This window comes from Saccoglossus kowalevskii, chromosome 6, assembly GCF_978046115.1.
Source record: "Saccoglossus kowalevskii chromosome 6, keSacKowa6.1, whole genome shotgun sequence".
NCBI classification, from domain to species: Eukaryota; Metazoa; Hemichordata; class Enteropneusta; family Harrimaniidae; genus Saccoglossus; species Saccoglossus kowalevskii.
Genome location: NC_140646.1, coordinates 34,499,559 through 34,527,482, shown reverse-complemented (window position 1 = coordinate 34,527,482; position 27,924 = coordinate 34,499,559). Strand labels below are relative to the sequence as shown.

At 34.1% G+C, this 27,924-nt stretch overlaps 1 protein-coding gene across 1 annotated transcript; it reads left to right on the top strand.

Moving 5' to 3' along the window:
- The first annotated feature begins 44 nt into the window (after nt 1-44).
- On the top strand, nt 45-27,654 carry LOC144352607 (uncharacterized). Its single transcript, XM_085500450.1, has 5 exons — nt 45-226; nt 12,608-12,826; nt 14,081-14,146; nt 14,947-15,045; nt 25,508-27,654. Exons 1-5 carry the CDS (start codon nt 190-192, stop codon nt 25,558-25,560), a joined length of 474 nt encoding a protein of 157 aa, XP_085356576.1. The 5' UTR covers nt 45-189; the 3' UTR covers nt 25,561-27,654.
- Nucleotides 27,655-27,924: the final 270 nt, after the last annotated feature.

Below are 27,924 nucleotides of genomic sequence, written 5' to 3'. Positions count from 1 at the left end.
TTATTCCATTTGTTAAGGGGAATCCCGGGAATATTCAATCGCCATTTATTCAATTATTCTAGAATGTTCACATGAAGTGTCGTCAGCATTTGCGGAAAAATATTGTTTCTGACGAGATCTTATACTTACTACACTAATACACAACGATCTCAGCTGTTAATCAAATTTCGCTTGTCACATTTCGTCGTTATGGCGTCCTGTGCCAGTGCTGACTCATCATCTCAAGGTACAGTACTATTATTCGTTTTTAAAAGTCTGACGATCTGACAGCATGTACTAAGAAAAGGACTATATAGTAAAACAAGAGAGATTTATGACCTAATACGACTGATTTAGTGGTATACTGCAAATCTCAATGGGGAAAATAGACTATGCTATATTGAACGCATAGCCTGACAAGGTCGCGTGAGTTGCGCCCTCCGCGGTGCTCCAAACCCAAAAATGTTCCGCCCAATGTTTATCATCTTGTTGAAAACAATCTGTGATTTTTGCCGACAATGCAAACAAGGCTTTGTGTTACCATGACCACCAAAATGAATATTCATTGAAACTCATTGCAAGAAGATATTGAGAGACCTACACTACACATCTGTTGGGCGTTTATAGTGAGATCTGATGCCGTTCAGCGGGCGACGACACCACTCACGCTCACATGTCAGGCTAATGCACTAATGAAGCCGGTTAAACATTCAAAGTAAGAATAAAACAGGATGGGAACATTATAAAGGTGACGGGGTATGTAAGCTTTGTAATGATGGAAAGGAGGATGTTTATCACTTTTTATTTCTTTGCAAATCAACTAACCACTTGAGAAGTAAATTCTATTCAGCACTGACCAATACAATAGTGGAAAGTGGTGGAGAACCAACTTTTGTACTTAGATTTTTCTCCGGAGAAATTAATTTCAAATTTAATTTTCTCTTCAGTGATGCTTTATGGGCAATCAATAAGGATTTGGGAAATAATACATCAAACGAAATCTGAAACTTTCTCACCACCTATGGAAATTCAGAAACGAGAAACTGAATGATTTACATGTATGAATTAATGCTTCTTATAGATTGTTTTTTCTTTTTCTTTTCTTTTCTTGTTTTTGTTGACTTGTATGTTACTTTTTACGCCGTTTCAAAGGCTAATAAAATTATTATTATTTATTATTATTTAGAGTGGGGTGAAAAATTTACAAAACATGGAACGAGCCAAACGAACCAAAACTAGCCAAACTGCTCCAAAATGAACCAAATAACTCCAAAACGAGCCAAATGAACCAAAAAACTACCCAAACGAGTAACAAAACGAATCAAAATTAGCCACAAAATCAAAAAGGTGAACGATCAGTCATTTTGAAAGAATACTTTGAACTGGCAGTTGGGAGCGTTGTCCCAGAACGACACAATGAAAAAAAGTAAATAATAAATGAACAAGCCGGTAGGCTGGTTGGCGATCTTGCTCAAAAAACAAGCAACATGTTTTTGGCTGTTTCCATGGTAGGACATGAACGTGAAGCTAATGTCGGTTTATAACTAAATGTATACGAAGTGGGCCACAATTTTTTATCAGATTTTTTCTAATAACTATGGTGAATATCTGATCGACCTACCTGCCAAGTTTGAGCGAAATCGGCTCGAATGACTGGTCAGAATAAAAAACTGTAAAATTACATTAAAATTAAAGTAATATTTACTATGTTGCTCAGTGTCGCCCAGCCTGTAACTTAAAATAGAGGGATATTACAACACGTTTTTTCACAAAGGACAGTATCGCGTGTTGTAACTTTTGACCAGTGAATTTTGCTGGGGAGATAAAATTTTAATTAAGATCGCAAAACGGTTGCTATTCATGGCTATGACGGTTAGTTTAATAATAAAAAAAATATTCAGGAGACCGATCTTGAATTAAATAAAGATTGGTCACAGTAACGAATGGTTGATATGACGTGGTATGGAAATAAGAACCGATCAATGTTAAAATGTCACCCTGGAAATTATCACAACAAAATGCTTATGCATACAAGCGGTTTTTTTTGGACACATTATACGCACTCGCCCATTTGATTGTCTGAAACACCATGAATGACACTTACATTATAGGAAAAAAATAAGGAGTTGAACAATAGAAATGTTGAAAGGCAATTACTTTATTTAAATCCTTGATAAAACAAAAATGCTCAAACGAGTAAAGGGCGTCACATGAAACGTTATGTTGATTATTTCTGCCTCATACATGGTGGGCGGCCATTTGTCACGCTTTCTACTGGTTGGTTAAATGCGTCTATGCAGCGAAATTATTTTAACACTTTTTTTTATAACAATCACAATGAACAAATAGATACCCGGGTTTACATTGATATGACCCGAAACACACAAAGGGATAAAAGGTGTTTAAATAATGTCGATTATTATGAGATGATTGGTCATGTGTTACATTAGCCCGGCAATCATCCGCCCATGCTACATGATATAATACCAAGTATGCCAACTCGTGCCAACTCATGACAATACGATACACAGACTACTAGTATTTACCACGTTATGCCTACAGTCTCCATACTCAATTAAAACAATATAGATATTTATCAGTTCGTGCGACTATCTGAAGCAGTTGGCTTACGAGTTCGCCTGGCGTCTGCTAAAAGAAGGTAAAAAGTTACAGTGATCATTCCAGTCAAGTAGCACAACTACGACGAACTAACCACAAAGTCCGCGAGACAAGGCCGAACAGCTGATCAGAGTAAAGGAAATAACGATAAAACAACGATTGTAGCCTTTAGTATCAACACCATCAATTCAGGTAATAATGTATTCCGGTATTTAACATAACAGCATTACTTGAGTGTGGGACTGACTGACGTGTCGCAAGACGGGAAACTTGTATCTGATGTTTTATAGTAGGATAGGATAGGATAGGATATTTTATTTGGAACGTACACAAAAACAATGCTTGAGTAAAGTCCAACGTAAGAAACATACAGTATCACAACTAATCTAAAATAATTTTAAAATCTGAAAAACAAAATTAGCTAAAATACTACAAATATATTTGTCTACACTAGAGAAAACATTAATAAACAATTCTCCATTTGGTAATGTTTGATAGTCAGGTGAGTATTTGAACAATGTATAGAGGAATTTTTTTCTGTGTTCTGAAAAACTGTCACAATGAAAAAAGTAATGTTTTTCATCACCCACATCCTTAGAGTCACATTTGTTACATACCCTGTCAATTTTATTTATTCCCCTGTGACGACCTATTTCAATTGGCAAGAAGTGGGCTGAAATACGAAATTTGGTTAATGCTAGTCTGTGTTTTTTGTTTTTTATATCATCCAAGTATTTTTCAAATTTATAATTATTTTTGAATGTTTTATAAGTACTTAGTTTATTATGACCAGTTTTGTTCAACTGACTTTCCACATTTGTTGAGTAAATTTGGTTTAACCTTTCTTTAAACAGATTGCAAAAATTTGTCTGATTAGTATCTGTGTTTGTCATATTTGTAATTTGTAGAAGTTTTTGGACAAATTTATACCAGGGATCGTATTTAAACCCACTACTTTCTTTAAAAGCAGCTTCGATAATTATGTTGTTTGTTTTCTTACATGACAACCTTTGATAAAATTTTATGACAGTAGTACAAACATCAATCACAAGTGGGAAACGACCTAGTTCACCTCTACAAGCAATATTCGATGCCTTCCTATGTACTCCCAAAACTCTCGTACAAAACTTTATATGAAGTTTTTCTGGTAATATTTTGTCAGAGAATAGCTTTGATACAAAAACAGTATTATCAATCTCCGATTTTCTATTGCCAGTTCCACTAAAAAGATTAGTCAGAAAACTACCCCAGACTTCTGACCCATAAAGAATAACTGGTTTAATAACAGAATCAAACAGTTTACAGGCTAGACTCACTGAATGACATTCATTTGAATCCCAAAGCATTTTATACATTTTAAATGATGCTTTGTGAGCTTTTTCATATAACCTTGCTGTGGCTGCACTAAATTTCCCATTTGATTGGAAAGTGATGCCAAGGTAGTTATAAAAATTCACACATTCAAGTTGTGTTCCATTAATATAGAATTGAAATTTGTCTTCAAGGTTTTTACCAGTGCTGTTGAAAACTATAATTTTAGATTTGTTTATGTTAACCTTTAATTTCCATTTCTGGCAGTAATTTTGAATGGCATCAATGCCCTTCTGTAGACCATCATGACTAGTAGATATTAACAGAAGATCATCTGCATATAAAATACAGTTAAATTTCATACCATTCAGATCCACTGGGTCAAAATTGTTAACAACATCACAAATACCACAGTATAGTATAGTATATTTTATTTGACACTAAATAATATATTTTGTTACATTATCTGTGGTCAAAAGACATTAAATATAATAAAACACAAGTACACACACAAGACAAAAGAAAATACATAAATAACTAAAGTCTAAGTAAAATTACTTATAGTAAAATAGTATGCTGTCAATAAATTTGCTAGCACTATTGGCAATGAACCCATCTCTCGAACTTGTTTTATATGTTTTGATTCCTAAGATCGGGGGGGGGGGGGGGGAATGGGTAACCATACCTTGAAAATCAGTTGTTTGTTTTGATTTTTTATTGATTTACTTGTGTTGACTTCTTTAGGGACATCGCCTAATTAGCTGCCAGTTCAAAGTATCCTTTCACCCTTTTTTACTGAATTTGTGCCTAATTTTGGTTCGTGTGTGACTCATTTGGCTAGTTGTTGGTCCGTTTGGCTTGTTTTTGGCTCGTTTTGAAAGTTATTTGGCTCGTTTTGGGGTTGTTTGGCTCGTTTTGGGTCATTCCATGTTTTTTCAATGACCGGTGAAAGATCGTGACCAATGCAATTTGTCTGTACATTATATTTTTTCTGAAAGTGCATTTTGATTTCTCTTGGTGTCCAGCTTTAGTGTCTTTTTTTTAACAAATCAATCACCCCCCCCCCCCATAATTTCAAATGGGCGACCCCTTATAACACACCACACTGAGATTTGATACAATCTTCAAACACAGTCCCTCAACTGTGTTGCAATGAAGACCGAATCAGGCAAGTCGATATGCTATCAGTTTCGACAATTTTGACAGTTCACTAAAACACAGTTTGCACAAGTATTTAGACATTCCATTGTCCTCGTGTGTGACTCATTTGGCTAGTTGTTGGTCCGTTTGGCTTGTTTTTGGCTCGTTTTGAAAGTTATTTGGCTCGTTTTGGGGTTGTTTGGCTCGTTTTGGGTCATTCCATGTTTTTTCAATGACCGGTGAAAGATCGTGACCAATGCAATTTGTCTGTACATTATATTTTTTCTGAAAGTGCATTTTGATTTTTCTTGGTGTCCAGCTTTAGTGTCTTTTTTTTTAACAAATCAATCACCCCTCCCCCCATAATTTCAAATGGGCGACCCCTTATAACACACCACACTGAGATTTGATACAATCTTCAAACACAGTCCCTCAACTGTGTTGCAATGAAGACCGAATCAGGCAAGTCGATATGCTATCAGTTTCGACAATTTTGACAGTTCACTAAAACACAGTTTGCACAAATATTTAGACATTCCATTGTCTTCATTCACTTTCCCACAAACAATTTTCAACGTTGGAATAAGAAATTTTGGAAACGTGTCAACGAATATAGACCTTCTGTTTTTGACTCTGGGTGAATCAGCGCAAAGCCTACACGCCGCCATTGTTTTAGTCTGTGAGGAGCTCCCCGATCCTCACATTTATGATACAGCAACTTCAGCAAAGTACAGCTTCTCCAAACACGATCACGCACGGGCTCGTGGGCCGGTTATGAACTGTGCAGTTCAGACAATACCCTCTGAACACAATGCACATTCTTCAGTTCTACTAATAAACGCGCGGACACGTGTGGGACTGTCCGAACACGCGCTGCAACGAACGAGGGAAATAAGTTATACGTTGGGCAGCAGCAGCAATCATTGTACTGTATAATGTTCGTTTATGCTCAAAATTTGAAACAGAGTTGCGAATTCTCGCAGCTATCCACACTTTTTATGATCGATATTCGAGCATTTCAGCGAGTCAAGTTTACTAATGTTAGTTAGCGTTCAACAATAGAACAATACCATTTGATCCATGGGTGTAATAATGCTACATACACGGGCAATGAAATCAGTATGCTAAGAAGTCTTTGTATTTTCTGATGCAGTGCAAGTTCATATCAAGGATGCATAGTATGTTGTAGTTTAGAGTATCTCGTGTACAGTATTTCTCTTTTGTTTTGTGCAGTACAAAGTACGGTAAATCTTGTGTACAACAGAGAGTACGGTAAATCTTGTGTACAGCAGAGAGTACGGTAAATCTCGTGTACAGCGGAGAGTACGATAAATCTTGTGTACAGCAGAGAGTACGGTAAATCTCATGTACAGCAGAGAGTGCGGTAAATCTTGTGTACAGCAGAGAGTATGGTAAATCTTGTGTACAGCAGAGAGTGCGGTAAATCTTGTGTACAGCAGAGAGTGCGGTAAATCTCAGGTACAGCAGAGCGTACGGTAAATCTTGTGTACAGCAGAGAGTACGATAAATCTTGTGTACAGCAGAGAGTATGGTAAATCTTGTGTACAGCAGAGAGTACGGTAAATCTCAGGTACAGCAGAGTGTACGGTAAATCTTGTGTACAGCAGAGAGTACGATAAATCTTGTGTACAGCAGAGAGTACGGTAAATCTTGTGTACAGCAGAGAGTACGATAAATCTCAGGTATAGCAGAGCGTACGGTAAATCTTGTGTACAGCAGAGAGTACGATAATTCTTGTGTACAGCACAGAGTACGGTAAATCTTGTGTAGAGCAGAGAGTACGGTAAATCTTGTGTACAGCAGAGAGTACGATAAATCTTGTGTACAGCAGAGAGTACGATAAATCTCAGGTACAGCAGAGCGTACGGTAAATCTTGTGTACAGCAGAGAGTATGATAAATCTTGTGTACAGCAGAGAGTACGATAAATCTTGTGTACAGCAGAGAGTACGATAAATCTTGTGTACAGCAGAGAGTACGATAAATCTCAGGTACAGCAGAGCGTACAGTAAATCTTGTGTACAGCAGAGAGTACGGTAAATCTTGTGTACAGCAGAGAGTATGGTAAATCTTGTGTACAGCAGAGAGTACGGTAAATCTTGTGTACAGCAGAGAGTACGATAAATCTTGTGTACAGCAGAGAGTACGATAAATCTTGTGTACAGCAGAGAGTAGGATAAATCTCAGGTACAGCAGAGCGTACGGTAAATCTTGTGTACAGCAGAGAGTATGGTAAATCTTATGTACAGCAGAGAGTACGATAAATTTTGTGTACAGCAGAGAGTACAGTAAATCTTGTGTACAGCAGAGAGTACGGTAAATCTCAGGTACAGCAGAGAGTACGGTAAATCTTGTGTACAGCAGAGAGTACGGTAAATCTCAGGTACAGCAGAGAGTACGGTAAATCTTGTGTACAGCAGAGAGTACAGTTAATCTTGTGTACAGCAGAGAGTACGATAAATCTTGTGTACAGCAGAGAGTACGATAAATCTTGTGTACAGCAGAGAGTACGGTAAATCTTGTGTACAGCAGAGAGTACAGTAAATCTTGTGTACAGCAGAGAGTACGGTAAATCTTGTGTACAGCAGAGAGTACGATAAATCTTGTGTACAGCAGAGAGTACGGTAAATCTTGTGTACAGCAGAGAGTACGATAAATCTTGTGTACAGCAGACAGTACGGAAAATCTTGTGTACAGCAGAGAGTACGGTAAATCTTGTGTACAGCAGAGAGTACGGTAAATCTTGTGTACAGCAGAGAGTACGATAAATCATGTGTACAGCAGAGAGTAGGGTAAATCTTGTGTACAGCAGAGAGTACGGTAAATCTTGTGTACAGCAGAGAGTACGATAAATCTTGTGTACAGCAGAGAGTACGGTAAATCTCGTGTACAGCAGAGAGTACAATAAATCTTGTATACAGCAGAGAGTACGATAAATCTTGTGTACAGCAGAGAGTACGGTAAATCTTGTGTACAGCAGAGAGTACGGTAAATCTCAGGTACAGCAGAGAGTATGGTAAATCTTGTGTACAGCAGAGAGTATGGTAAATCTTGTGTACAGCAGAGTAGAGTACGGTAAATCTTGTGTACAGCAGAGAGTACGGTAAATCTTGTGTACAGCAGAGAGTACAGTTAATCTTGTGTACAGCAGAGAGTACGGTAAATCTCGTGTACAGCAGAGAGTACAATAAATCTTGTATACAGCAGAGAGTACGATAAATCTTGTGTACAGCAGAGAGTACGGTAAATCTTGTGTACAGCAGAGAGTACGATAAATCTTGTGTACAGCAGAGAGTACGATAAATCTTGTGTACAGCAGAGAGTACGGTAAATCTCGTGTACAGCAGAGAGTATGGTAAATCTTGTGTACAGCAGAGAGTACGGTAAATCTTGTGTACAGCAGAGAGTACGATAAATCATGTGTACAGCAGAGAGTAGGGTAAATCTTGTGTACAGCAGAGAGTACGGTAAATCTTGTGTACAGCAGAGAGTACGATAAATCTTGTGTACAGCAGAGAGTACGGTAAATCTCGTGTACAGCAGAGAGTACAATAAATCTTGTATACAGCAGAGAGTACGATAAATCTTGTGTACAGCAGAGAGTACGGTAAATCTTGTGTACAGCAGAGAGTACGGTAAATCTCAGGTACAGCAGAGAGTACGATAAATCTTGTGTACAGCAGAGAGTACGGTAAATCTCGTGTACAGCAGAGAGTATGGTAAATCTTGTGTACAGCAGAGAGTACGGTAAATCTTGTGTACAGCAGAGAGTACGATAAATCATGTGTACAGCAGAGAGTAGGGTAAATCTTGTGTACAGCAGAGAGTACGGTAAATCTTGTGTACAGCAGAGAGTACGATAAATCTTGTGTACAGCAGAGAGTACGGTAAATCTTGTGTACAGCAGAGAATACGATAAATCTTGTGTACAGCAGAGAGTACGATAAATCTTGTGTACAGCAGAGAGTACGGTAAATTTTGTGTACAGCAGAGAGTACGGTAAATCTCAGGTACAGCAGAGAGTATGGTAAATCTTGTGAACAGCAGAGAATATGGTAAATCTTGTGTACAACAGAGAGTATGGTAAATCTTGTGTACAGCAGAGAGTATGGTAAATCTTGTGAACAGCAGAGAATATGGTAAATCTTGTGTACAACAGAGAGTATGGTAAATCTTGTGTACAGCAGAGAGTACGGTAAATCTCAGGTACAGCAGAGAGTATGGTAAATCTTGTGAACAGCAGAGAATATGGTAAATCTTGTGTACAACAGAGAGTATGGTAAATCTTGTGTACAGCAGAGAGTATGGTAAATCTTGTATACAGCAGAGAGTACGGTAAATCACAGGTACAGCAGAGAGTACGGTAAATCTTGTGTACAGCAGAGAGTACAGTTAATCTTGTGTACAGCAGAGAGTACGATAAATCTTGTGTACAGCAGAGAGTACGATAAATCTTGTGTACAGCAGAGAGTACGGTAAATCTTGTGTACAGCAGAGAGTACAGTAAATCTTGTGTACAGCAGAGAGTACGGTAAATCTTGTGTACAGCAGAGAGTACGATAAATCTTGTGTACAGCAGAGAGTACGGTAAATCTTGTGTACAGCAGAGAGTACGATAAATCTTGTGTACAGCAGAGAGTACGGTAAATCTTGTGTACAGCAGAGAGTACGGTAAATCTTGTGTACAGCAGAGAGTACGGTAAATCTTGTGTACAACACAGAGTACGGTAAATCTTGTGTACAGCAGAGAGTATGGTAAATCTTGTGTACAGCAGAGAGTATGGTAAATCTTGTGTACAGCAGAGTAGAGTACGGTAAATCTTGTGTACAGCAGAGAGTACGGTAAATCTTGTGTACAGCAGAGAGTACAGTTAATCTTGTGTACAGCAGAGAGTACGGTAAATCTCGTGTACAGCAGAGAGTACGATAAATCTTGTATACAGCAGAGAGTACGATAAATCTTGTGTACAGCAGAGAGTACGGTAAATCTTGTGTACAGCAGAGAGTACGATAAATCTTGTGTACAGCAGAGAGTACGATAAATCTTGTGTACAGCAGAGAGTACGATAAATCTTGTGTACAGCAGAGAGTACGATAAATTTTGTGTACAGCAGAGAGTACGGTAAATCTCATGTACAGCAGAGAGTATGGTAAATCTTGTGTACAGCAGAGAGTACGGTAAATCTTGTGTACAGCAGAGAGTACGATAAATCATGTGTACAGCAGAGAGTACGGTAAATCTTGTGTACAGCAGAGAGTACGGTAAATCTTGTGTACAGCAGAGAGTACGATAAATCTTGTGTACAGCAGAGAGTACGGTAAATCTTGTGTACAGCAGAGAATACGATAAATCTTGTGTACAGCAGAGAGTACGATAAATCTTGTGTACAGCAGAGAGTACGGTAAATTTTGTGTACAGCAGAGAGTACAGTAAATCTCAGGTACAGCAGAGAGTATGGTAAATCTTGTGAACAGCAGAGAATATGGTAAATCTTGTGTACAACAGAGTGTATGGTAAATCTTGTGTACAGCAGAGAGTATGGTAAATCTTGTGTACAGCAGAGAGTACGGTAAATCTTGTGTACAGCAGAGAATACGATAAATCTTGTGTACAGCAGAGAGTACGATAAATCTTGTGTACAGCAGAGAGTACGGTAAATTTTGTGTACAGCAGAGAGTACAGTAAATCTCAGGTACAGCAGAGAGTATGGTAAATCTTGTGAACAGCAGAGAATATGGTAAATCTTGTGTACAACAGAGTGTATGGTAAATCTTGTGTACAGCAGAGAATATGGTAAATCTTGTGTACAACAGAGAGTATGGTAAATCTTGTGTACAGCAGAGAGTATGGTAAATCTTGTATACAGCAGAGAGTATGGTAAATCTTGTGTACAGCAGAGAGTACGGTAAATCTTGTATACAGCAGAGAGTACGGTAAATCTTGTGTACAGCAGACAGTATGGTAAATCGTGTGTACAGTACAGTATAGTACAGAGTACGGTAAATCTTGTGTATGGTACAGAGAGGGTCGGCAGGGGGTATTTTCGTAAGCTGTATTCAATTGTTTTTATTTTCGTAATAGTGTAATTTAAATAAATAAAAAACCTAAATTTGTAGACATAGGCAAGGTTTAAATTGTAACCAACTATTTTATTCGTCCATGATTTGTATAAAGATTTTGTATTTTGTAAGTGTATAAAGCATTTCCCACATTAAATTTATCAAATTTTTCATAAAGTGTGAAAACCAATTTTTTTTTACTGTAAAAATTTGTTTCCTGCATCTTGTACCATTCCCCCCCCCCCTATTACCCCCAACTCATACAGCATACAGTAAATTTCCTTTTCTACATGCAGTGTACGGTAAATCTCATGTATATCTCTTGTCGAAATCACATTTTGGTAAATCTCGTGCACAGTATAGTGTACAGTATATTACGTTTCGTCCACGTAATTCAAAGTGTTGACGCTTTAACACATATTCAGCCCTGATTGACACTCTATTGTACAACTCAAACAAAGGAGGTTGTTGCAGGAAAAGTACACTGTTCATAATTCAGTTCAACCTAAGCAAGGCCTGTTTTTTTTAACATAAATATGACATACCCAAAGCCAAGTATGATGAACTTGTGTAATTTGGAAAAAATGTTGTCATTTGTTTTGGTTAGGAGCTGAAGGTAAGGGATCTACATATGCAGGGTGAATTGCGTCTTGAGACAATTAATGCATTTAATTCCAGATAACTAGTCACATAGTTACTTTTCCCTATGTATACAAATAATGTATATTTAGGCCAAATATGGAAAAACATTTTTAGAAAATGATGTAATTTTTAATTAACATTTAAATAATAACATTTTTACCCAAAAAAATGTTTGTCTCAAAAAAAATTGTGTTTTCATTTTGTTTGGGCTTTATTTTTTTGTTGAGGTAACAATGAAAAATCATAAAAAAAGTAATAGTAAATAGTACCGACCGATTTATTTAGTTTTTCAGTCCTCGATTGACGAGAGCTAATGTTATTCATTTTAAGCTTATTACAATTAAATTAATATTCATATTCTCAAGTTTTCATCTCTCCTCAAAACAAAAAACATATACTAGTACCAGTATATTTGATTAATTTCTTTGATAAGGGTATGCTTTGCAATCGTTTGAAAACCATTCTATTCTATGGGCATCTCTCAAACTCATTTTAACCAGTTGTTTAAACAGAAATCTTATCACCAAGAATGCAGTTATATGTATTACACACACTTTGTTAGCATTAGTAAGCATATTCACGTAAAATTATGATTTCTCTATTTTTTGGGCACTGAAAGTCATGTGTTTGAATGATTATCACATAATATTACTTATTTTTACAACTGGTTGATACAATGTACTTGTTCCGTGGCGTCATTGGCTATATCATCAGCTCTATGAACAAATGATATCAGCTGGTAACATCATAACTGAAATTTATAAGCCCCCCTCCCCAAGAGAACAGGCCTGTGGTCATGATATTTTTAAAATGTTCCATTATTGTTTTTATTTTAGATGAAACAAAGTCAATCCAAGATAGTGTGATTAAGGTACTCCGAAATGCTTACCCAGATTCTGTGAAAACACTCATCTTGTCAAAAGCTGCAGGAAAACAGACGACTAAAGAAATCAACAAACACTTATATAATATGGAGAAAAACGGCATAATCATTAAAGAACATTGCGATGGGAAGAAACCAGTATGGAGATTGAGTAAAACCAGTTATAACGAAAGTAATCCTACTTTACAAACATTAGAATTGCTTTGCTGGAAGTCACCAAAATGTTTGATCTGGCGAAATGTGCTTGTGTATGTGAGTGCAAGTGTTATTAACAATTTTATCATATTTATATGCATAATTTCATTTGATAATATGTTCCAATTTGGTTCACCAGTCTGCAGCGTTTTTTCAGTTCTAAATGTCTCATATGAAAACCGTGACTTGTTTTGATTGTACAATAATTATGAAAGTGCACCAGTCAGTCCATAAATCTGTTACCGCTGATTTTTCAAAATGCATGTATATAACTGTGATAGTATTTTCACCACCCCCCCCCCTGTCACCTTGGGATGACTGAGCAAAGAGCTATTTAAAGTAAAAAGATTTCTAGGCAGACCTGACCCCCTTCCTCCTCCCCCCAAGTGCCCAAATGGAAAAACTTAGCTGACCAAATTAAAAAAAAAAGTTAGAAATGTTTTTCAATAATTAACTAAAGTACAATGTACAAAGACACATGATTTATTCAAAATGATCTTGTTTTTTCTTGTGGCCATATTAAAAATACATTGGAATAGGCCACATTAAATTCTGCACAAAAAATTAACCTGAGTTGCCAACAACATTTTGGGGGGGGGGGACTAATTTAGAAATTGGTTGCATCAACTTACCGATTTTAGACTTGGTTACATTAATAGGGCTGACTGTAGCATGAAGAGTAGATACATACCATGTTTACTCTATTACAAGTACATCTGCTTTCAGAAATGACCCTTTGGAAAGGTAGAATATTCATAGAACAGTGCGAGTTTATCCACATCACTATAACCCCTTTTTGTACGTCAGAATCCCCCACAGCTCCCTATGGGTGAGGCCTTTCAGGTACTCTATTTAGAAAAAGTCTCGTATAGGTAAAGCCATGTTTTTGCTGAATGCTCAAACATAGATAACTTCTTTTCCAATAATAACAAAACACTCAGTAATTGTTAACGCATTGATATAAGAAACAAGAAATATATAGTGTTTTTAATCTTTGGAAGATTGATTTCTTATGTGCATGCAGCAAAACATGGCTTATGAAATAAAGCTATAGAAGATGCACCTCGAATCGATCAATATTGTAACTGTTTTTGTTTTCCATCTTACGTGTTGCGTGTTGTCATACATGTATTAGGTAATTGTTGTCCTAAGTAAGTATATATTCAATGTACGTGTGTTTTTGGAACTTATATAATAGCAACAATTTAATGTTATGAATTTTATTTTGTAGTTATCGCGAGTGATGATTTTCAGTCAGAGAATGTAAATAATGTAAATCCAACATCTACAAAAGCAGGTGAGTTGGTCCACTGATATGAGGAGAAAACACAACTTGCAATGATCGAACATCATTACTATTGCTATATACTAGGTCTATGTATGTTTCTAATAGAGATGCATTCTAATTGAGCAAGTATAGAAGTATGTATGACTTAAAAATATACCATATGCGAGTAGCAAAATGCAAGTATCAAGTAAACAAAGTGTGCCTGTCGTATGCGAGTGGTAAAAAAGGCCTATGTGAGGGGTCAAATGTTTTCTTTGCGAGTGGCAAAAACACCCCGGAAAAACAAACGTATGCAAGGGGGGAAAATAGTCATTTGCGAGTGGCAAAATGTATAGGCAATATGGTGCGATGGTTTTCTTTTGCGAGATGTAAACATTATCTGTTACATTTGAGTTGAAAATTATATATGTAGCTATTTCAACATGTTTTACAGTAGCTTTGCAGTCATAATCATCACCTTCGCAGACAACAAATTCACTTGAAAACCTTTTTCTTCACACAGACCCCTGAACACTAAAAGTGGTCTTACAAAGCCATTACGTCATTAAATTGAAACGCCAATAGATATCACATTATTACGTCATAGATGTGTTAGTATGATTGGTTGTTTAATGGATTAAAGAGTTAAGCCAAAAAAACAAATGTGCATCCTACCAACGAAAAGTCCTGTTCTTATAGTGGTCTGTGACGCAACACGTGTCGCATAATTGTTCGGTCAAACGTGAGATACACGTCAACTATGGTACTTTGAAACATCTCAAAATTATGCGATTTGTGAAATTGTTTTTATTTTTCTCCACTCAATATAGATAAAGTGATGACAGAAATGAATGTGCATCATCATTACCACAAGTATGTTGTGAAGAATTCAAACGTACAAATAGGAGGCAATAAAATGGTTGTACATGGTAAGATTTCATGGTCTTCTCAAATTATCGTAATATCTAGCTCACTTAGGATCCGAAATAAAATATTCATATTTTATTTAAAAATAAAAATGAAGAAACAATTTTCGAAAACAAATTGACCCAGAACCATTTACATATTTTACCCCACAAAATAAATATGTTTGTGTCGATATAAACAACTATTATTATGAATCTTCCCCTGAATGGATAATAATAGTATATTGCATATGATAAAATGTGAATACTTCTAGATCAGATCCTAATTTCATGGTGCTTAGATCTGTGCCTGATTGTAAACCCAATACTGAAAACTTACAAACCCATCTCTGACAGTGTTCAAATCCATTTCTGATATGGCATTGAAACCTAACCTGTTAAGTGATCAAACCTATATCTGACAGTGTTTAAACCTATATTTGACAGTATTTAAACCTATATCTGACAGTGTTTAAACCTATATCTGACAGTGTTCAAACCTATATTTGACAGTATTTAAACCTATATCTGACAGTGTTTAAACCTATATCTTACAGTGTTCAAACCTATATCTGACAGTGTTTAAACCTATATCTGACAGTGTTCAAACCTATATTTGACAGTATTTAAACCTATATCTGACAGTGTTTAAACCTATATTTGACAGTATTTAAACCTATATCTGACAGTGTTTAAACCTATATCTGACAGTGTTCAAACCTATATCTGACAGTGTTCAAACCTATATCTGGCAGTGTTTAAACCTATATCTGACAGTGTTCAAACCTATATCTGACAGTATTTAAACCTATATCTGACAGTGTTTAAACCTATATTTGACAGTGTTTAAACCTATATCTGACAGTGTTTAAACCTATATTTTACAGTGTTTAAACCTATATCGGACAGTGTTTAAACCTATATCTGACAGTGTTCAAACCTATATCTGACAGTGTTCAAACCTATATTTGACAGTATTTAAACCTATATCTGACAGTGTTTAAACCTATATCTGACAGTGTTCAAACATATATCTGACAGTGTTCAAACCTATATCTGACAGTGTTTAAACCTATATCTGACAGTGTTCAAACCTATATCTGACAGTGTTTAAACCTATATCTGACAGTGTTTAAACCTATATTTTACAGTGTTTAAACCTATATCAGACAGTGTTTAAACCTATATCTGACAGTGTTCAAACCTATATCTGACAGTGTTCAAACCTATATTTGACAGTGTTTAAACCTATATCTGACAGTGTTCAAACATATATCTGACAGTGTTTAAACCTATATCTGACAGTGTGTAAACCTATATCAGACAGTGTTTAAACCTATACCTGATAGTGTTTAAACCTATACCTGACAGTGTTCAAACCTATATCTGACAGTGTTCAAACCTATATCTGACAGTGTTTAAACCTATATCTGACAGTGTTTAAACCTATATTTTACAGTGTTTAAACCTATATCAGACAGTGTTTAAACCTATATCTTACAGTGTTCAAACCTATATCTGACAGTGTTTAAACCTATATCTGACAGTGTTTAAACCTATATCTTAGTGTTCAAACCTATATCAGACAGTGTTTAAACCTATATCTGACAGTGTTTAAACCTATATCTGACAGTGTTTAAACCTATATTTTACAGTGTTTAAACCTATATCTGACAGTGTTTAAACCTATATTTGACAGTGTTTAAACCTATATCTGACAGTGTTTAAACCTATATTTTACAGTGTTTAAACCTATATCGGACAGTGTTTAAACCTATATCTGACAGTGTTCAAACCTATATCTGACAGTGTTCAAACCTATATTTGACAGTATTTAAACCTATATCTGACAGTGTTTAAACCTATATCTGACAGTGTTTAAACCTATATCTGACAGTGTTTAAACCTATATCTGACAGTGTTCAAACCTATATCTGACAGTGTTCAAACCTATATCTGACAGTGTTTAAACCTATATCTGACAGTGTTCAAACCTATATCTGACAGTGTTGAAACCTATATTTTACAGTGTTTAAACCTATATCAGACAGTGTTTAAACCTATATCTTACAGTGTTCAAACCTATATCTGACAGTGTTTAAACCTATATCTGACAGTGTTCAAACCTATATTTGACAGTGTTCAAACCTATATCTGACAGTGTTTAAACCTATATTTTACAGTGTTTAAACCTATATCAGACAGTGTTTAAAATTATATCTGACAGTGTTTAAACCTATACCTGACAGTGTTTAAACCTATATCTGACAGTGTTTAAACCTATATCTGACAGTGTTTAAACCTATATTTGACAGTGTTTAAACCTATATCTGACAGTGTTTAAACCTATATCAGACAGTGTTTAAACCTATATCTGACAGTGTTTAAACCTATATCTTACAGTGTTTAAACCTATATCTTACAGTGTTCAAACCTATATCTTACAGTGTTTAAACCTATATCTTACAGTGTTTAAACCTATATCTTACAGTGTTTAAACCTATATCTTACAGTGTTTAAACCTATATCTTACAGTGTTCAAACCTATATCTTACAGTGTTCAAACCTATATCTGACAGTGTTTAAACCTATATCTTAGTGTTCAAACCTATATCAGACAGTGTTTAAACCTATATCTGACAGTGTTTAAACCTATATCTGACAGTGTTTAAACCTATATTTGACAGTGTTTAAACCTATATCTGACAGTGTTTAAACTATATTTGACAGTGTTTAAACCTATATCTGACAGTGTTTAAACCTATATTTTACATAGTTTAAACCTATATCAGACAGTGTTTAAACCTATATCTGACAGTGTTCAAACCTATATCTGACAGTGTTCAAACCTATATTTGACAGTATTTAAACCTATATCTGACAGTGTTCAAACCTATATCTGACAGTGTTCAAACCTATATCTGACAGTGTTTAAACCTATATCTGACAGTGTTCAAACCTATATCTGACAGTGTTTAAACCTATATCTGACAGTGTTTAAACCTATATTTTACAGTGTTTAAACCTATATCAGACAGTGTTTAAACCTATATCTGACAGTGTTTAAACCTATATCTGACAGTGTTTAAACCTATATCTTAGTGTTCAAACCTATATCAGACAGTGTTTAAACCTATATCTGACAGTGTTTAAACCTATATCTGACAGTGTTCAAACCTATATTTGACAGTATTTAAACCTATATCTGACAGTGTTTAAACCTATATCTTACAGTGTTCAAACCTATATCTGACAGTGTTTAAACCTATATCTGACAGTGTTCAAACCTATATTTGACAGTATTTAAACCTATATCTGACAGTGTTCAAACCTATATCTGACAGTGTTTAAACCTATATCTGACAGTGTTTAAACCTATATCTTAGTGTTCAAACCTATATCAGACAGTGTTTAAACCTATATCTTACAGTGTTTAAACCTATATCTTACAATGTTTAAACCTATATCTTACAATGTTTAAACCTATATCTTACAGTGTTCAAACCTATATCTGACAGTGTTTAAACCTATATCTGACAGTGTTCAAACCTATATCTGACAGTGTTTAAACCTATATCTGACAGTGTTTAAACCTATATTTTACAGTGTTTAAACCTATATCAGACAGTGTTTAAACCTATATCTGACAGTCTTTAAACCTATATCTGACAGTGTTTAAACCTATATCTTACAGTGTTTAAACCTATATCAGACAGTGTTTAAACCTATATCTTAGTGTTCAAACCTATATCTGACAGTGTTTAAACCTATATCTGACAGTGTTTAAACCTATATCTTAGTGTTCAAACCTATATCAGAGTGTTTAAACCTATATCTGACAGTGTTTAAACCTATATCTTACAGTGTTCAAACCTATATCTGACAGTGTTTAAACCTATATCTGACAGTGTTTAAACCTATATCATACAGTGTTTAAACCTATATCTGACAGTGTTTAAACCTATATCTTAGTGTTCAAACCTATATCAGACAGTGTTTAAACCTATATCTGACAGTGTTTAAACCTATATCTTACAGTGTTCAAACCTATATCTGACAGTGTTTAAACCTATATCTGACAGTGTTTAAACCTATATCTGACAGTGTTCAAACCTATATCTGACAGTGTTCAAACCTATATTTGACAGTGTTCAAACCTATATTTGACAGTATTTAAACCTATATCTGACAGTGTTTAAACCTATATCTGACAGTGTTCAAACCTATATCTGACAGTGTTCAAACCTATATCTGACAGTGTTCAAACTTATATCTGACAGTGTTTAAACCTATATCTGACAGTGTTCAAACCTATATCTGACAGTGTTTAAACCTATATCTGACAGTGTTTAAACCAATATTTTACAGTGTTTAAACCTATATCAGACAGTGTTTAAACCTATATCTGACAGTGTTTAAATCTATATCAGACAGTGTTTAAACATATATCTGACAGTGTTTAAACCTATATCTGACAGTGTTTAAACCTATATCTGACAGTGTTTAAACCTATATCTTACAGTGTTTAAACCTATATCAGACAGTGTTTAAACCTATATCTGACAGTGTTTAAACCTATATCTTACAGTGTTCAAACCTATATCTGACAGTGTTTAACCTATATCTTAGTGTTCAAACGTATATCAGACAGTGTTTAAACCTATATCTGACAGTGTTTAAACCTATATCTTACAGTGTTCAAACCTATACCTGACAGTGTTGAAACCTATATCTTACAGTGTTTAAACCTATATCTGACAGTGTTTAAACCTATATCTGACAGTGTTTAAACCTATATCTTAGTGTTCAAACCTATATCAGACAGTGTTTAAACCTATATCTGACAGTGTTTAAACCTATATCTGACAGTGTTTAAACCTATATCTTACAGTGTTCAAACCTATATCTGACAGTGTTTAAACCTATATCTGACAGTGTTCAAACCTATATCTGACAGTGTTGAAACCTATATTTTACAGTGTTTAAACCTATATCAGACAGTGTTTAAACCTATATCTTACAGTGTTCAAACCTATATCTGACAGTGTTTAAACCTATATCTGACAGTGTTTAAACCTATATCTTAGTGTTCAAACCTATATCAGACAGTGTTTAAACCTATATCAGACAGTGTTTAAACCTATATCTTAGTGTTCAAACCTATATCTGACAGTGTTTAAACCTATATCTGACAGTGTTTAAACCTATATCTTAGTGTTCAAACCTATATCAGACAGTGTTTAAACCTATATCTGACAGTGTTTAAACCTATATCTTACAGTGTTCAAACCTATATCTGACAGTGTTTAAACCTATATCTTACAGTGTTTAAACCTATATCTTACAGTGTTCAAACCTATATCTGACAGTGTTTAAACCTATATCTGACAGTGTTTAAACCTATATCTTAGTGTTCAAACCTATATCAGACAGTGTTTAAACCTATATCTGACAGTGTTTAAACCTATATCTGACAGTGTTTAAACCTATATTTTACAGTGTTTAAACCTATATCTGACAGTGTTTAAACCTATATTTGACAGTGTTTAAACCTATATCTGACAGTGTTTAAACCTATATTTTACAGTGTTTAAACCTATATCGGACAGTGTTTAAACCTATATCTGACAGTGTTCAAACCTATATCTGACAGTGTTCAAACCTATATTTGACAGTATTTAAACCTATATCTGACAGTGTTTAAACCTATATCTGACAGTGTTTAAACCTATATCTGACAGTGTTTAAACCTATATCTGACAGTGTTCAAACCTATATCTGACAGTGTTCAAACCTATATCTGACAGTGTTTAAACCTATATCTGACAGTGTTCAAACCTATATCTGACAGTGTTGAAACCTATATTTTACAGTGTTTAAACCTATATCAGACAGTGTTTAAACCTATATCTTACAGTGTTCAAACCTATATCTGACAGTGTTTAAACCTATATCTGACAGTGTTCAAACCTATATTTGACAGTGTTCAAACCTATATCTGACAGTGTTTAAACCTATATTTTACAGTGTTTAAACCTATATCAGACAGTGTTTAAAATTATATCTGACAGTGTTTAAACCTATACCTGACAGTGTTTAAACCTATATCTGACAGTGTTTAAACCTATATTTGACAGTGTTTAAACCTATATCTGACAGTGTTTAAACCTATATCAGACAGTGTTTAAACCTATATCTGACAGTGTTTAAACCTATATCTTACAGTGTTTAAACCTATATCTTACAGTGTTCAAACCTATATCTTACAGTGTTTAAACCTATATCTTACAGTGTTTAAACCTATATCTTACAGTGTTTAAACCTATATCTTACAGTGTTTAAACCTATATCTTACAGTGTTTAAACCTATATCTTACAGTGTTCAAACCTATATCTTACAGTGTTCAAACCTATATCTGACAGTGTTTAAACCTATATCTTAGTGTTCAAACCTATATCAGACAGTGTTTAAACCTATATCTGACAGTGTTTAAACCTATATCTGACAGTGTTTAAACCTATATTTGACAGTGTTTAAACCTATATCTGACAGTGTTTAAACTATATTTGACAGTGTTTAAACCTATATCTGACAGTGTTTAAACCTATATTTTACATAGTTTAAACCTATATCAGACAGTGTTTAAACCTATATCTGACAGTGTTCAAACCTATATCTGACAGTGTTCAAACCTATATTTGACAGTATTTAAACCTATATCTGACAGTGTTCAAACCTATATCTGACAGTGTTCAAACCTATATCTGACAGTGTTTAAACCTATATCTGACAGTGTTCAAACCTATATCTGACAGTGTTTAAACCTATATCTGACAGTGTTTAAACCTATATTTTACAGTGTTTAAACCTATATCAGACAGTGTTTAAACCTATATCTGACAGTGTTTAAACCTATATCTGACAGTGTTTAAACCTATATCTTAGTGTTCAAACCTATATCAGACAGTGTTTAAACCTATATCTGACAGTGTTTAAACCTATATCTGACAGTGTTCAAACCTATATTTGACAGTATTTAAACCTATATCTGACAGTGTTTAAACCTATATCTTACAGTGTTCAAACCTATATCTGACAGTGTTTAAACCTATATCTGACAGTGTTCAAACCTATATTTGACAGTATTTAAACCTATATCTGACAGTGTTCAAACCTATATCTGACAGTGTTTAAACCTATATCTGACAGTGTTTAAACCTATATCTTAGTGTTCAAACCTATATCAGACAGTGTTTAAACCTATATCTTACAGTGTTTAAACCTATATCTTACAATGTTTAAACCTATATCTTACAATGTTTAAACCTATATCTTACAGTGTTCAAACCTATATCTGACAGTGTTTAAACCTATATCTGACAGTGTTCAAACCTATATCTGACAGTGTTTAAACCTATATCTGACAGTGTTTAAACCTATATTTTACAGTGTTTAAACCTATATCAGACAGTGTTTAAACCTATATCTGACAGTCTTTAAACCTATATCTGACAGTGTTTAAACCTATATCTTACAGTGTTTAAACCTATATCAGACAGTGTTTAAACCTATATCTTAGTGTTCAAACCTATATCTGACAGTGTTTAAACCTATATCTGACAGTGTTTAAACCTATATCTTAGTGTTCAAACCTATATCAGACAGTGTTTAAACCTATATCTGACAGTGTTTAAACCTATATCTTACAGTGTTCAAACCTATATCTGACAGTGTTTAAACCTATATCTGACAGTGTTTAAACCTATATCATACAGTGTTTAAACCTATATCTGACAGTGTTTAAACCTATATCTTAGTGTTCAAACCTATATCAGACAGTGTTTAAACCTATATCTGACAGTGTTTAAACCTATATCTTACAGTGTTCAAACCTATATCTGACAGTGTTTAAACCTATATCTGACAGTGTTTAAACCTATATCTGACAGTGTTCAAACCTATATCTGACAGTGTTCAAACCTATATTTGACAGTGTTCAAACCTATATTTGACAGTATTTAAACCTATATCTGACAGTGTTTAAACCTATATCTGACAGTGTTCAAACCTATATCTGACAGTGTTCAAACCTATATCTGACAGTGTTCAAACTTATATCTGACAGTGTTTAAACCTATATCTGACAGTGTTCAAACCTATATCTGACAGTGTTTAAACCTATATCTGACAGTGTTTAAACCAATATTTTACAGTGTTTAAACCTATATCAGACAGTGTTTAAACCTATATCTGACAGTGTTTAAATCTATATCAGACAGTGTTTAAACCTATATCTGACAGTGTTTAAACCTATATCTGACAGTGTTTAAACCTATATCTGACAGTGTTTAAACCTATATCTTACAGTGTTTAAACCTATATCAGACAGTGTTTAAACCTATATCAGACAGTGTTTAAACCTATATCTGACAGTGTTCAAACCTATATCTGACAGTGTTCAAACCTATATTTGACAGTGTTCAAACCTATATTTGACAGTATTTAAACCTATATCTGACAGTGTTTAAACCTATATCTGACAGTGTTCAAACCTATATCTGACAGTGTTCAAACCTATATCTGACAGTGTTCAAACTTATATCTGACAGTGTTTAAACCTATATCTGACAGTGTTCAAACCTATATCTGACAGTGTTTAAACCTATATCTGACAGTGTTTAAACCAATATTTTACAGTGTTTAAACCTATATCAGACAGTGTTTAAACCTATATCTGACAGTGTTTAAATCTATATCAGACAGTGTTTAAACCTATATCTGACAGTGTTTAAACCTATATCTGACAGTGTTTAAACCTATATCTGACAGTGTTTAAACCTATATCTTACAGTGTTTAAACCTATATCAGACAGTGTTTAAACCTATATCTGACAGTGTTTAAACCTATATCTTACAGTGTTCAAACCTATATCTGACAGTGTTTAACCTATATCTTAGTGTTCAAACGTATATCAGACAGTGTTTAAACCTATATCTGACAGTGTTTAAACCTATATCTTACAGTGTTCAAACCTATACCTGACAGTGTTGAAACCTATATCTTACAGTGTTTAAACCTATATCTGACAGTGTTTAAACCTATATCTGACAGTGTTTAAACCTATATCTTAGTGTTCAAACCTATATCAGACAGTGTTTAAACCTATATCTGACAGTGTTTAAACCTATATCTGACAGTGTTTAAACCTATATCTTACAGTGTTCAAACCTATATCTGACAGTGTTTAACCTATATCTGACAGTGTTTAAACCAATATCTTACAGTGTTTAAACCTATATCTTACAGTGTTCAAACCTATATCTGACAGTATTCAAACCTATATTTGACAGTATTTAAACCTATATCTGACAGTGTTTAAACCTATATCTGACAGTGTTCAAACCTATATCTGACAGTGTTCAAACCTATATCTGACAGTGTTCAAACCTATATCTGACAGTGTTCAAACCTATATCTGACAGTGTTCAAACCTATATCTGACAGTGTTTAAACCTATATCTGACAGTGTTTAAACCTATATTTTACAGTGTTTAAACCTATATCAGACAGTGTTTAAACCTATATCTGACAGTGTTCAAACCTATATCTGACAGTGTTCAAACCTATATCTGACAGTGTTTAAACCTATATCTGACAGTGTTCAAACCTATATCTGACAGTGTTTAAACCTATATCTTACAGTGTTTAAACTTATATCAGACAGTGTTTAAACCTATATCTTACAGTGTTTAAACCTATATCTTACAGTGTTTAAACCTATATCAGACAGTGTTCAAACCTATATATGTGTGTTTAAACCTATGTCTGACAGTGTTTAAACCTATATCTTAGTGTTCAAACCAATATCAGACAGTGTTTAAACCTATATCTTATAGTGTTTAAACCCATATCTTACAGTGTTTAAACCTATATCTTACAGTGTTCAAACCTATATCTTACAGTGTTTAAACCTATATCTTACATTGTTTAAACCTATATCTTACAGTGTTTAAACCTATATCTTACAGTGTTTAAACCTATATCTTACAATGTTTAAACCTATATCTTACAATGTTTAAACCTATATCTTACAGTGTTCAAACCTATATCTGACAGTGTTTAAACCTATATATGACAGTGTTTAAACCTATAACTGACAGTGTTTAAACCTATATCTGACAGTGTTTAAACCTATAACTGACAGTGTTTAAACCTATCTATATCTGACAGTGTTTAAACCTATATCTTACAGTGTTTAAACCTATATCTCACAGTGTTTAAACCTATATCTGACAGTGTTTAAACCTATATCTTACAGTGTTTAAACTTATATCAGACAGTGTTTAAACCTATATCTTACAGTGTTCAAACCTATATCTGACAGTGTTTAAACCTATATCTAATGACCTTTCCATCCCCCCAGGGGGATGTGGGAGTGTTATAGTGAATAGATAAAGATGCATTTATGTTTCTCTTTGGAGCAGATGTAGCAAATGATTCAAGTGATTCAAGTGATGATGATAAAAAAGTAGATTGAGATAATAATTCAGAGATATAATGTTCATAGATGAAGATGAAGCATGCAGATGCCACAAATGATGAAAGACCTGATGCAGCAGATGACCAAACATACAGTCTTCTCATCTACCAATACCCATTATGAAACAAAATGATTTAGACATAGAAATAATTTGGATGATAGTTTTTTTAATATATACCTAAAATATTGTAAAAAAATATTTTATTCACTAAATGTTTTTAACTCAAGTATATACATTTTAATATTTGGCTGTAATCTAATAAATATCCAGCAAAACACGTGCACCAGAAAAACACAAATTTGCAGCTATGGCTTTTTTATTGTTGATGACTTATTGGTTGAAATTGTAAAGGAAGTGGGAATTGAAATTTATTGAATATTATGTGTTTTCTGTATTGTAGAGTATGACCTTTGATGACTTTCGCCCTCTACCCATGATGCATTGTACCTTTAGAGTGAGCAACTTAGTAACAGGTGCTCACTGAATAATTAGTTGAAGTTCATCTGTGTGTGTCATTCACATCTCTAGGCATTCATTGGTATATTATATATAATTACCAGTAGTCCAAATTTCTACCATTCTGGAACTGGATCTCAGTTGTATATGGATGGACTTCGTTCAAACTAAATATTGGGCTTTATGTGACCTTGATGTATATCAGTTTGTTTTTTTAGATCAGATTGAAAATGATCGATTGGCAGCAATTTTGATTTAATTAATTGCTATTCCAGAGCTATATACATGTATCTCTGACTTGCCTTCAGTCAAGTTGACCTACCAATCATGTTCAAACTTTATAACATCAAACACTCAAGAAAATTATTTCCAAATATGACACCATGCAATGACAAGAATTTAACTGTGATTATGTTTCTGGGACTTCCACAAATATTGATATTGAAATTGTACATAATGAATTTTACCATTTTATGATGAAAGTGTATCATAATGCACCAAAACTGGCAATCAGAGGAGAACTAGGAAGATTTTCAACTCACACTTGTATAGACTTAATAGTATTTTCAAATATTGGCTTTGTGTCTTTTCTTTATCACATCATCGACTGATGCATAATGCTATGTATATGAATACCACAAGTGCTGGGAATATGATGTAAAAATGCTACTAATTTTATAAAACTTTAGTGACACTTGGGATAAGGTGTAAGAAATTTTCATTGTTTCATTAACTTGTTTAAACAACATTTAATTGCCATGACATCCACAATTTGCATACTAATTGACTTGAGATTGTTCCCTAAATTGAGTCTGTATTGTCAGTTTTTAATTTAATTTAATTTAATTTAATTCATTTAATAGAAAAAAGACACTCATTATGTCTGCAAAGAATATCAGCACACAATTTACAAATCAAAACTGACAGAAAACTTCACAATAACCACAAGAATAGAATGTGTTTCTGAAGATAATACTATAAAACCATTTATTTTCCGATGTTTAATTTCGCTATTTCATGTATTAACGAAAATAGCGAAATTAAAAACCAGAGAATAATTAATTCATTTTCATTTTTGTATTATCCGTCCATTCACAAATTAAAGATTAAAGTATATTACCTGGTACCATAAAATCTGTATTGGAAGCCACATCCCTAATAGAAGTTGCACTCATTCTTTTTGAACAATTGGGAATCAAAAATTCACCATTTCTCATATGTGTAGATGCTCTAATAGAAGCCCCATTCCCTCTGTTGCATTGTACCATTTTTTTACGAACTGCAGTTTCTAATACAGATTTTACAGCATTACTGGTATTGTATATTTCCAGCACTTGACAAATTTAGCTTTTAAAATGAGGGAACTTGCACATATGGCAGACTGCCATAGAGCATCATTGTTTACAAACAAGCATCTACCCATGAGCTTTAGCATATGTTGTTATTTATCATTGCTTAGAATTCAATTCTTGCATGCGTGTATGTGATCACCCCTTCACTTTATAGTGATGTTATTTTGTGTAACTAAATTTATTTTTCCTGCTTCAACAAATTGTAGAGATACCTGTATTGGTAATTGTACATGTAACTGAAGGTTGGGCGCCTATAGTATTTAATAAATAAATAAATATATATATATATATACATATCACATGTGTATTTGCTTGATTCAAAATGGCCAAATAGTTGCCAATTTAATACTTAAAAATCCATCATTTTTGCTATTCCAGAACCAAATTTTTGACGCAGTTGTTCAATTTTGGAACATTTATTGAATAGAATCTGACCTTGATCTTTGCTTTTCAGATCAATTCAAAATGGCCAAATAGTTGCCAATTTAATGCTAAACATCTTGGACGCAGTTGTTCAATTTTGGAACATCCATTGAATAGAATCAGACCTTC